Source organism: Babylonia areolata, chromosome 6, assembly GCF_041734735.1.
Source record: "Babylonia areolata isolate BAREFJ2019XMU chromosome 6, ASM4173473v1, whole genome shotgun sequence".
In the NCBI taxonomy this organism is placed as follows: Eukaryota; Metazoa; Mollusca; class Gastropoda; order Neogastropoda; family Buccinidae; genus Babylonia; species Babylonia areolata.
Genome location: NC_134881.1, coordinates 54,336,523 through 54,349,022, shown reverse-complemented (window position 1 = coordinate 54,349,022; position 12,500 = coordinate 54,336,523). Strand labels below are relative to the sequence as shown.

General features: G+C 45.8%; 1 protein-coding gene across 2 annotated transcripts in view; it reads left to right on the top strand.

Annotated features, from left to right (window-relative positions):
* LOC143283162 (xaa-Pro aminopeptidase 1-like) overlaps positions 1 to 12,500 on the top strand; it is a 65,214-nt gene that overhangs the window by 39,040 nt on the left and 13,674 nt on the right. For both annotated transcript variants that reach the window (XM_076589317.1, XM_076589315.1), the window contains exons 14-17: positions 229 to 290; positions 3,818 to 3,967; positions 6,268 to 6,328; positions 10,475 to 10,544. In XM_076589317.1, coding sequence (XP_076445432.1) covers positions 229 to 290; positions 3,818 to 3,967; positions 6,268 to 6,328; positions 10,475 to 10,544 — 343 coding nt within the window. The remainder of the gene's footprint in view (positions 1 to 228; positions 291 to 3,817; positions 3,968 to 6,267; positions 6,329 to 10,474; positions 10,545 to 12,500) is intronic.

The window sequence follows — 12,500 nt, the reverse complement described above, 5'->3', positions numbered from 1 at the left end:
TTACGTTGGTTGTTGTAGTTGTAGCATGATGACTGTGTTGATGTTTTACGTTGGTTGTTGTAGCTGTAGCATGATGACTGTGTTGATGTTTTACGTGGTTGTTGTAGCTGTAGCATGATGACTGTTGATGTTTTACGTTGGTTGTTGTAGTTGTACCATGATGACTGTTGATGTTTTACGTTGGTTGTTGTAGCTGTAGCATGATGACTGTGTTGATGTTTTACGCAGATCACAGAGGGCAAGAACTGGACAGAGGTGTCAGCGTCTGCTGAGCTGAAGAGGATGCGGCAGTGAGTCTCTTCTGGACACTTTGTGATTAATTGTGTATTTGGTTTCTGAAGCACTGCTACATTTCTGTCCATGTTACTATGTCTCGCTCCGTGTCTCTGTATATCTCTGTCTCCCTCTGTTCCTGTCTTTGTCTCTCTCTGTGTCTTTCTGTCATTGATTCTCCCTGTTTCTGCCGCTCTCCCCCCTCTCTCTCTGTCTCTCTATCCCTGTATCTCTGTATATCTCTGTCTCCCTCTGTTCCTGTCTTTGTCTCTCTCTGTGTCTTTCTGTCATTGTTTCTCCCTGTTTCTGCCGCTCTCCCCCCTCTCTCTCTGTCTCTCTATCCCTGTATCTCTGTATATCTCTGTCTCCCTCTGTTCCTGTCTTTGTCTCTCTCTCTGTGTCTTTCTGTCATTGTTTCTCCCTGTTTCTGCCGCTCTCCCCCCCCCCCTCTCTCTGTCTCTGTCTCTCTATCCCTGTATCTCTGTATATCTCTGTCTCCCTCTGTTCCTGTCTTTGTCTCTCTCTGTGTCTTTCTGTCATTGTTTCTCCCTGTTTCTGCCGCTCTCCCCCCCCCCCCCTCTCTGTCTCTGTCTCTCTATCCCTGTATCTCTGTATATCTCTGTCTCCCTCTGTTTCTGTCTGTCTCTCTCTGTGTCTTTCTGTCATTGTTTCTCCCTGTTTCTGCCACTCTCTCCCCCGCCCCCCCTCTCTCTGTCTCTGTCTCTCTATCTCCCTCCCCCCCCCCTCGCCCCCTCTGCTCTGGTTCTCTCTCTCTGTCTCTCTCTGTCTCTCTCTGTCTCTCTGTCTCTGTCTCTCTCTCTCTCTCAGTTCCAAATTATAGACCAGATATGTAGCAACACAAGTTGTCTTCTCCCATCTGGTTTGCTGTCCCTGTACACAACAAAGACAGTCCAGCCTACACGCAGTAAAGGTAGTGATGCTGTGTTTGTAGTGTAGGATTCATGAAGGTGTGTTTGTAGTGTAGGCTTCATGATGCTGTGTTTGTAGTGTAGGCTTCATGAAGCTGTGTTTGTAGTGTAGGCTTCATGATGCTGTGTTTGTAGTGCAGGCTTCATGAAGCTGTGTTTGTAGTGTAGGCTTCATGATGCTGTGTTTGTAGTGTAGGCTTCATGAAGCTGTGTTTGTAGTGTAGGCTTCATGATGCTGTGTTTGTAGTGCAGGCTTCATGATGCTGTGTTTGTAGTGCAGGCTTCATGAAGCTGTGTTTGTAGTGCAGGCTTCATGATGCTGTGTTTGTAGTGTAGGCTTCATGAAGGTGTGTTTGTAGTGTAGGCTTCATGAAGCTGTGTTTGTAGTGTAGGCTTCATGATGCTGTGTTTGTAGTGCAGGCTTCATGAAGGTGTGTTTGTAGTGTAGGCTTCATGATGCTGTGTTTGTAGTGTAGGCTACATAATGCTGTGTTTGTAGTGTAGGCTTCATGATGCTGTGTTTGTAGTGTAGGCTTCATGATGCTGTGTTTGTAGTGTAGGCTTCATGATGCTGTGTTTGTAGTGTAGGCTACATGATGCTGTGTTTGTAGTGTAGGCTTCATGAAGCTGTGTTTGTAGTGTAGGCTACATGATGCTGTGTTTGTAGTGTAGGCTTCATGAAGCTGTGTTTGTAGTGTAGGCTTCATGATGCTGTGTTTGTAGTGCAGGCTTCATGAAGCTGTGTTTGTAGTGCAGGCTTCATGAAGCTGTGTTTGTAGTGTAGGCTTCATGATGCTGTGTTTGTAGTGTAGGCTTCATGATGCTGTGTTTGTAGTGCAGGCTTCATGAAGCTGTGTTTGTAGTGTAGGCTTCATGATGCTGTGTTTGTAGTGTAGGCTTCATGATGCTGTGTTTGTAGTGTAGGCTACATGATGCTGTGTTTGTAGTGCAGGCTTCATGAAGCTGTGTTTGTAGTGTAGGCTTCATGATGCTGTGTTTGTAGTGTAGGCTTCATGAAGCTGTGTTTGTAGTGTAGGCTTCATGAAGCTGTGTTTGTAGTGTAGGCTTCATGATGCTGTGTTTGTAGTGCAGGCTTCATGAAGCTGTGTTTGTAGTGCAGGCTTCATGATGCTGTGTTTGTAGTGTAGGCTACATTATGCTGTGTTTGTAGTGTAGGCTTCATGATGCTGTGTTTGTTGTGTAGGCTACATGATGCTGTGTTTGTAGTGTAGGCTTCATGATGCTGTGTTTGTAGTGTAGGCTACATGATGCTGTGTTTGTAGTGTAGGCTTCATGATGCTGTGTTTGTAGTGCAGGCTTCATGAAGCTGTGTTTGTAGTGCAGGCTACATGATGCTGTGTTTGTAGTGCAGGCTTCATGATGCTGTGTTTGTAGTGCAGGCTTCATGATGCTGTGTTTGTAGTGTAGGCTTCATGATGCTGTGTTTGTAGTGTAGGCTTCATGATGCTGTGTTTGTAGTGCAGGCTTCATGATGCTGTGTTTGTAGTGTAGGCTTCATGATGCTGTGTTTGTAGTGCAGGCTTCATGATGCTGTGTTTGTAGTGCAGGCTTCATGAAGCTGTGTTTGTAGTGTAGGCTTCATGAAGCTGTTTGTAGTGTAGGCTTCATGATGCTGTGTTTGTAGTGCAGGCTTCATGAAGCTGTGTTTGTAGTGCAGGCTTCATGAAGCTGTGTTTGTAGTGTAGGCCTCATGATGCTGTGTTTGTAGTGTAGGCTTCATGATGCTGTGTTTGTAGTGTAGGCTACATGATGCTGTGTTTGTAGTGTAGGCTTCATGATGCTGTGTTTGTAGTGTAAGCTTCATGACGCTGTGTTTGTAGTGTAGGCTTCATGATGCTGTGTTTGTAGTGTAGGCTTCATGATGCTGTGTTTGTAGTGTAGGCTACATGATGCTGTGTTTGTAGTGTAGGCTTCATGATGCTGTGTTTGTAGTGTAGGCTTCATGAAGCCTCATGTACACGAAAGTGTGTCTTCACAAGTGACTGAGAAGGTTGATGTTTTTGACTTTTTGCATTCATTATCAGTTGTTTCGCTTGTCAGTTTGACGACTTTTCTTTTACGAAGTCCTTGAAATAATTTCCTGTAATTACATTTAGTTTTTTTTTTTTTTCAAATTTCACCCTCATTTGCCCAGTTTCCTCCAACCCTCCATTCATTCACATCTCCCACCCCTTCTAACCGATAATACTCAAATGTATTCATAAATACTTTAACAAAATGTCTTCAATCACCGATATGTGTGACGGGACATTAAACAAAATTCCTCCTCCTCCTCTCAAATGTATTCATGAATACTTTAACAGAATGTCTTCAATCACCCGACATGTGTGACGGGACATTAAACAAAATTTCTCCTCCTCTCAAATGTATTCATAAGTATAAATACTTTAACAGAATGTCTTCAATCACCCGATATGTGTGACGGGACATTAAACAAAATTCCTCCTCCTCTCAAAATGTATTCATGAATACTTTAACAGAATGTCTTCAATCACCGATATGTGTGACGGGACATTGAATAAAATTCCTCCTCCTCCTCCTCTCATGCCACAGGGATTGTGGTGACCCATGCACGTGTTGTCTTCGTTCTGCAGGGCAGCCGACAAGAACCGCGGCCTCAGCTTCGCCTCCATAGCGGGGTCAGGTCCCAACGGGGCCGTCATGCACTACCGGCCAGGGCCCATGACTGACCGCCAGCTGACCACTGATGAGATGTTCCTTCTGGACTCTGGGGGGCAGTACCTGTGAGTTACCGTCAGCCTGGTGTGTGTGTGTGGGGGGGCACGGGGGGGGGATATGTGTGTGTGTGTGTGTGTGTGTGTGTGTGTAGTGTGTGTGTGTGGGGGAGGGGTGCGGAGGGAGGGGGGGAGGGTTTGTGTTTGTAGTGTGTGTGTGTGTGGGGGGGGGGTGGATGGATGGGTGTTTGTGTTTGTGTTTGTAGTGTGTGTGTGGAGTGTGTGTGTGTTTGTAGTGTGTGTGTGGAGTGTGTGTGTGTTTGTAGTGTGTGTGTGGGGTGGTGGTGGTGGATGGATGGGTGTTTGTGTTTGTAGTGTGTGTGTGGAGTGTGTGTGTGTTTGTAGTGTGTGTGGGGTGGTGGTGGTGGATGGATGGGTGTTTGTGTTTGTAGTGTGTGTGTGGAGTGTGTGTGTGGAGTGTGTGTGTGTTTGTAGTGTGTGTGTGGGGTGGTGGTGGTGGATGGATGGGTGTTTGTGTTTGTAGTGTGTGTGTGGAGTGTGTGTGTGTTTGTAGTGTGTGTGTGGAGTGTGTGTGTGTTTGTAGTGTGTGTGTGTGTGTGGGTGGGTGGGTGTTTGTGTTTGTAGTGTGTTTGTGTGTGTGTGTGTGTGTGTGTGTGTGTGTAGTGTGTGGGGGGGGGGGGGTGGGGGGGGGGGTTGTTTGTGTTTGTAGTGTGTGTGTGTTTGTGTGTGTGTGTGTGTGGGTGGGTGGATGGATGGGTGTTTGTGTTTGTAGTGTGTGTGTGGAGTGTGTGTGTGTGTGTGTGGGTGGGTGGGTGGGTGGGTGGATGTTTGTGTTTGTAGTGTGTTTGTGTGTGTGTGTGGGGGGGGGGGGTGTTGGGGGGGTGTTTGTGTTTGTGTTTGTAGTGTGTTTGTGTTTGTAGTGTGTGGGGGGGAGGGGGGTGTTTGTGTTTGTAGTGTGTTTGTGTTTGTAGTGTGTGTGTGGAGTGTGTGTGAGTGTGTGTGTGTATGTGTGTGCGTATAGATCAAACTAGAGACCTGTGGAGAATGTTGATTGCTTCAAAGATGTTACTTTTACTGTGAAATAGATGGGTTTTTTTTTTTTCAATACTGAATTTGAGTTGTTGCGTTTTATTTGTTAAAAAGATTTAATTCTAGTGTGAAAATGATCGTGTTTTTTTATGTTGAGTTGAAGCTGTCACGTTTTATTTGCCATAAAAAGGTAATTCTATGTTGTGATTAATGTTTCTTTGCCTGTGAGTGATGTTTCTATACCTTATTTGCTTAACTTTTGTTGTGTTTTAGAGCTTGGTATTGTTTTGGTTTGACTTCACCACCATACTCGTTCTTTATGTTGTGCAAGTGTTTATGCAAAACAAGTATGTAGATCCAACGGGATAAATATAAAATCTATACGTATACCTACTCAGGGCTGGTTTATTGTCTATTCCAAGGTCGATAATTATATTGCATTGTACTGTATTGTATTGTAAAGGCTACCTATCTGGTCCCTATGTTTTGCCGGTTTGTAAACGTTTTCTTTTATTTACTTATTGGTTTGTTCGTTTGTTGATCTGTTTATCGATTTATTTGCTTGTTTATTAAATCATTAGTTTATTCGTCTATCTGCTTATTCATTTGTTTATTGGAAACTGTCTTGTTTCATTTTTCACACTGAAGGAAGAGCAGCTTCACTGGGTCAGTTTGCCAATAGTGGTCTGTGTCCATAATGTTCACATCATGCATGCCTCACACTTCACTGCTACATCATTTTATACTGTCTGTGTTGACACGAATAAACGTTTTTCTTTTAATTTTTACGCGCGCACACACATACACACAGACAGACAGACAGATGGACACAAGCACGCACACTCAAACCCACGCAAGCATGCACACACACACACACACACACACACACACACACACACACACACACACACACACACACACACACAATTTGTATGTAAGTTTATGCATATATATACTGTAATGTGTACACACCCACGCAGACACACAGACACAGAGACACACACACACACAGAGACACACACACAGACACACACAGACATACAGACACACACACACACACACACGCACACACACACACAGACACACACACACACGACACACAGACACACAGACACACACACACACACACACACACACACACACACACACACACACACACACACACACACACACACACACAAACACAGAGACACACACACACACACACACAACACACACACACACAGACACACACACAGACACAGACACAGACACACACACACACACACACACACACACACACACACACACACACACACTGGATGGTGATGTTGTTGCAGGGAGTGTACCACGGACACCACACGAACCATGCACTACGGCACTCCCACTCCCTTCATGATCGTGAGTCTTCCTTGTTATACTCCCTTCATGATCGTGAGTCTTCCTTGTTACACTCCCTTCATGATCGTGAGTCTTCCTCGTTACACTCCCTTCATGATCGTGAGTCTTCCTTGTTATACTCCCTTCATGATCGTGAGTCTTCCTTGTTATACTCCCTTCATGATCGTGAGTCTTCCTTGTTATACTCCCTTCCTGATCGTGAGTCTTCCTAGTTATACTCCCTTCATGATCGTGAGTCTTCCTTGTTATACTCCCTTCATGATCGTGAGTCTTCCTTGTTATACTCCCTTCATGATCGTGAGTCTTCCTTGTTATACTCCCTTCATGATCGTGAGTCTTCCTTGTTATACTCCCTTCATGAATGTGAGTCTTCCTTGTTATACTCCCTTCATGATCGTGAGTCTTCCTTGTTATACTCCCTTCATGATCGTGAGTCTTCCTTGTTATACTCCCTTCATGATCGTGAGTCTTCCTCATTACACTCCCTTCATGATCGTGAGTCTTCCTAGTTATACTCCCTTCATGATCGTGAGTCTTCCTTGTTATACTCCCTTCATGATCGTGAGTCTTCCTTGTTATGCTCCCTTCATGATCGTGAGTCTTCCTAGTTGTACTCCCTTCATGATCGTGAGTCTTCCTTGTTATACTCCCTTCATGATCGTGAGTCTTCCTTGTTATACTCCCTTCATGATCGTGAGTCTTCCTTGTTATACTCCCTTCATGATCGTGAGTCTTCCTTGTTATACTCCCTTCCTGAATGTGAGTCTTCCTTGTTATACTCCCTTCATGATCGTGAGTCTTCCTTGTTATACTCCCTTCATGATCGTGAGTCTTCCTTGTTATACTCCCTTCATGATCGTGAGTCTTCCTCATTACACTCCCTTCATGATCGTGAGTCTTCCTAGTTATACTCCCTTCATGATCGTGAGTCTTCCTTGTTATACTCCCTTCATGATCGTGAGTCTTCCTTGTTATGCTCCCTTCATGATCGTGAGTCTTCCTAGTTGTACTCCCTTCATGATCGTGAGTCTTCCTTGTTATACTCCCTTCATGATCGTGAGTCTTCCTTGTTATACTCCCTTCATGATCGTGAGTCTTCCTTGTTATACTCCCTTCATGATCGTGAGTCTTCCTTGTTATACTCCCTTCATGATCGTGAGTCTTCCTCATTACACTCCCTTCATGATCGTGAGTCTTCCTCATTACACTCCCTTCATGATCGTGAGTCTTCCTTGTTATACTCCCTTCCTTATCGTGAGTCTTCCTTGTTATACTCCCTTCATGATCGTGAGTCTTCCTTGTTATACTCCCTTCATGATCGTGAGTCTTCCTTGTTATACTCCCTTCATGATCGTGAGTCTTCCTAGTTATACTCCCTTCATGATCGTGAGTCTTCCTTGTTATACTCCCTTCATGATCGTGATTCTTCCTTGTTATACTCCCTTCATGATCGTGAGTCTTCCTTGTTATACTCCCTTCATGATCGTGAGTATTCCTTGTTACACTCCCACTCCCTTCATGATCGTGAGTCTTCCTTGTTATACTCCCTTCATGATCGTGAGTCTTCCTTGTTATACTCCCTTCATGATCGTGAGTCTTCCTAGTTACACTCCCACTCCCTTCATGATCGTGAGTCTTCCTTGTTACACTCCCACTCCCTTCATGATCGTGAGTCTTCCTTGTTATACTCCCTTCATGATCGTGAGTCTTCCTCATTATACTCCCTTCCTGATCGTGAGTCTTCCTTGTTATACTCCCTTCATGATCGTGAGTCTTCCTTGTTATACTCCCTTCATGATCGTGAGTCTTCCTTGTTATACTCCCTTCATGATCGTGAGTCTTCCTTGTTATACTCCCTTCCTGAATGTGAGTCTTCCTTGTTATACTCCCTTCATGATCGTGAGTCTTCCTTGTTATACTCCCTTCATGATCGTGAGTCTTCCTTGTTATAATCCCTTCATGATCGTGAGTCTTCCTCATTACACTCCCTTCATGATCGTGAGTCTTCCTAGTTATACTCCCTTCATGATCGTGAGTCTTCCTTGTTATACTCCCTTCATGATCGTGAGTCTTCCTTGTTATGCTCCCTTCATGATCGTGAGTCTTCCTAGTTGTACTCCCTTCATGATCGTGAGTCTTCCTTGTTATACTCCCTTCATGATCGTGAGTCTTCCTTGTTATACTCCCTTCATGATCGTGAGTCTTCCTTGTTATACTCCCTTCATGATCGTGAGTCTTCCTTGTTATACTCCCTTCATGATCGTGAGTCTTCCTCATTACACTCCCTTCATGATCGTGAGTCTTCCTCATTACACTCCCTTCATGATCGTGAGTCTTCCTTGTTATACTCCCTTCCTTATCGTGAGTCTTCCTTGTTATACTCCCTTCATGATCGTGAGTCTTCCTTGTTATACTCCCTTCATGATCGTGAGTCTTCCTTGTTATACTCCCTTCATGATCGTGAGTCTTCCTAGTTATACTCCCTTCATGATCGTGAGTCTTCCTTGTTATACTCCCTTCATGATCGTGATTCTTCCTTGTTATACTCCCTTCATGATCGTGAGTCTTCTTTGTTATACTCCCTTCATGATCGTGAGTATTCCTTGTTACACTCCCACTCCCTTCATGATCGTGAGTCTTCCTTGTTATACTCCCTTCATGATCGTGAGTCTTCCTTGTTATACTCCCTTCATGATCGTGAGTCTTCCTAGTTACACTCCCACTCCCTTCATGATCGTGAGTCTTCCTAGTTATACTCCCACTCCCTTCATGATCGTGAGTCTTCCTTGTTATACTCCCTTCATGATCGTGAGTCTTCCTTGTTATACTCCCTTCATGATCGTGAGTCTTCCTTGTTATACTCCCTTCATGATCGTGAGTCTTCCTTGTTATACTCCCTTCATGATCGTGAGTCTTCCTAGTTATACTCCCTTCATGATCGTGAGTCTTCCTTGTTATACTCCCTTCATGATCGTGAGTCTTCCTTGTTATACTCCCTTCATGATCGTGAGTCTTCCTTATCATACTCCCTTCATGATCGTGAGTCTTCCTTATCATACTCCCACTCCCTTCAGGATCGGATTTGCTTTTGATCTTTTTGTTCTTTCTTTGTCTCTGATACAGTCATTCGTGTATCTGTCGGTACCTTTGTCAAAATGAGTGCCTGTTCATAGTGTTACTATTATTATTAACGATACCTATATTACTTACATTACCTATCTATCAGTCTGTCTGTCTTTTCCCCCAAGGCCTGATTAGCGTATTGGGCTTATGTGGACGTCAGGCATGATCCTCCCTATTTTTATGGCAGATGTGGTGTAGCGTATATGGATCAGTCAGCACACTTTGACGCCATGAAACTGAGACTGTCCGATTTTTTGTACATTTTGTGTGAGTGTGTGTGTGTGTGTGTGTGTGTGTGTGTGTGTGTGTGTGTGTGTGTGCGTGCGTGCGTGCGTGCGTGTGTGTGTGTGTGTGTGTGTTTGTGTGTGTGTGTTGTAATCAGAAACAATCCTCCATGATGTTGTTTTATGCTACGAATGTGATTCCAAACTTCCATATATTGAATTGAGAGAGGGATCGAGAGAGAGAGAGAGAGAGAGAGAGCGTGTGTGTGCTTGTGTGTGTATATATATATATATGTGTGTGTGTGTGTGTGTGTGTGTGTGTGTGTGTGTGACAAAAAAGAGAGAGAAAGCTGTTTATGGGTTGAGGTTTTTTTTTGGTTTTTTTGTTGTTGTTGTAATTTCTAATAATGACGTGGCCAATGCTCAGCATATATCACAGACTGACATAACCTTACAGCTAGGCCAACAGAAAAGTGAGAGCTGTATGATCAAAGGTTGCTTCTATTGCAACGGGAAGTCATTTACAGCTTAGCCTTTTTGTGAAGGACTAGGACTCTGCAAGACTGCACTGACTTTTAGTGCTACAGCCTTGGGGTGCTAATTGGCCTTTGGAAACCATCCGTCAAAAAAACCTTCTTGGCCGAGAGAGTTGGGGTGTAACTTGGGAAGGACACTCAGGACAGCAGTTGCCTCCTCTGTTGTTCTGATGGTCATTGTCGGACACACAGACAGACAGACAGATGGACACAGACAGACAGACATGTGTCCATGTCATACAATGACGTGTATTGTGCTACAGGAAGCCTACACCCGTGTGCTGATGGGCGCCATTGATCTGGCCCGGGTGGTGTGGCGAAAAGGGCTGTACGGTAGGTGTCTTCTCTTGGTCAGTCTGGGTTTATGTGGCATGTATGTGGCTCCGTTTGATGCGGGGTGGTGTGTGTGGAGGGGGGAGGGGGTTGGGGGGAGGGGGGCGTGGCCATTTACACTGACTTGTGACGTGGCACCATGCACTGCAGTGTGCTATGAAACCTAATCATGTAGTGGCGGTGTGCGACACAGTTCCTGGAAGAAACAATCAAGTCCCAAGATGATCGCTCTTTCTCCCGTCTTGGCCCAGTGGTGTGGAGCGAACTGACCTCAGTCCCTACGTGGATTCCCCAGTTCAGTTTTCCAAAACACAACTCTTCCATTCTCCCTGCAATCTTATAAGCGCTTTGATTTGTCTCTGCACAAGATTCAGCGCTATATAAATATCATCATCATCATTATTACTAGTAGTAGTAGTAGTAGTAGTATCATCATCATCATCATCTTATTGACCAATGTGCTTCTGGAACTTTCGCTGGTTGTGAGTGTGTACGTGTGCGCGTGTATTTGTTTGCGTGCTTTGGGTGCATGTTTGTGTGTGGTATGTTGGACTTGGATGCACGTATGGATACGTATGTATAGCTTTTGTTGTAAACACTCCATCCCTGTCTGGGAGGTGCGGGCATCAGTCCCCTCCTTCTCTTCCCCCTCCTCCTCCTCCTTCTCTTCCCCCTCCTCCTCCTCCTTCTCTCCCCCCCCTCCTCCTCCTCCTTCTCTTCCCCCTCCTCCTCCTCCTCCTTCTCTTCCCCCTCCTCCTCCTCCTTCTCTTCCCCCTCCTCCTCCTCCTTCTCTCCCCCCCCTCCTCCTCCTCCTTCTCTTCCCCCTCCTCCTCCTCCTCCTTCTCTTCCCCCTCCTCCTCCTCCTTCTCTTCCCCCCCCTCCTCCTCCTCCTTCTCTTCCCCCTCCTCCTCCTCCTTCTCTCCCCCTCCTCCTCCTCCTCCTTCTCTTCCCCCTCCTCCTCCTCCTTCTCTTCCCCCCCCTCCTCCTCCTCCTTCTCTTCCCCCTCCTCCTCCTCCTTCTCTCCCCCCCCTCCTCCTCCTCCTTCTCTCCCCCCTCCTCCTCCTCCTTCTCTTCCCCCCCCTCCTCCTCCTCCTTCTCTTCCCCCTCCTCCTCCTCCTTCTCTTCCCCCCCCTCCTCCTCCTCCTTCTCTTCCCCCTCCTCCTCCTCCTTCTCTTCCCCCCCCCTCCTCCTCCTCCTTCTCTTCCCCCTCCTCCTCCTCCTTCTCTCCCCCCCCCTCCTCCTCCTCCTTCTCTCCCCCCTCCTCCTCCTCCTTCTCTTCCCCCTCCTCCTCCTCCTCCTCCTTATATACACTTCTTCTTCTTCTTCTTTTTGTGAGGGCTGCAACTCCCACACTCACTTGTATGTACACGAGTGGGCTTTTACGTGTACCACCCGTCATGTAGGCAGCCACACTTCGTTTTGGGGGATGTGCATGCTGGGTACGTTCTTGTTTTCATTACCCACCGAACGTTGACACGGATTTCAGGATCTTGAACGTGCGTATTTGATCTTCTGCTTGCGTATAAACACGAAGGGGGTTCAGGCACAAGCAGGTCTGTACATGTGTTGACCTGGGAGATCGGAAAATTCTCCACCGTTTACCCACAATGCGCCGTCACCGTGATTCGAACCCGGGACATATAGTCACAGCGTGCTAACTGTCCCCTCAAATGACCATGTTGTTGTGTTGTGGTACAGGAGATATACATATAGTCCTGATGCATAGCGATCTGAATGTCTTCTCAAAGTGACCATGTTGCTGTGTTGTAGGTATAGGAGCTATACATAGAATTATAGTCCTGATGCACAGCGATCTGAATGTCCCCTCAAAGTGACCATGTTGCTGTGTTGTAGGTATAGGAGCTATACATAGAATTATAGTCCTGATGCACAGCGATCTGAATGTCCCCTCAAAGTGACCATGTTGCTGTGCTGTAGGTATAGGAGCTATACATA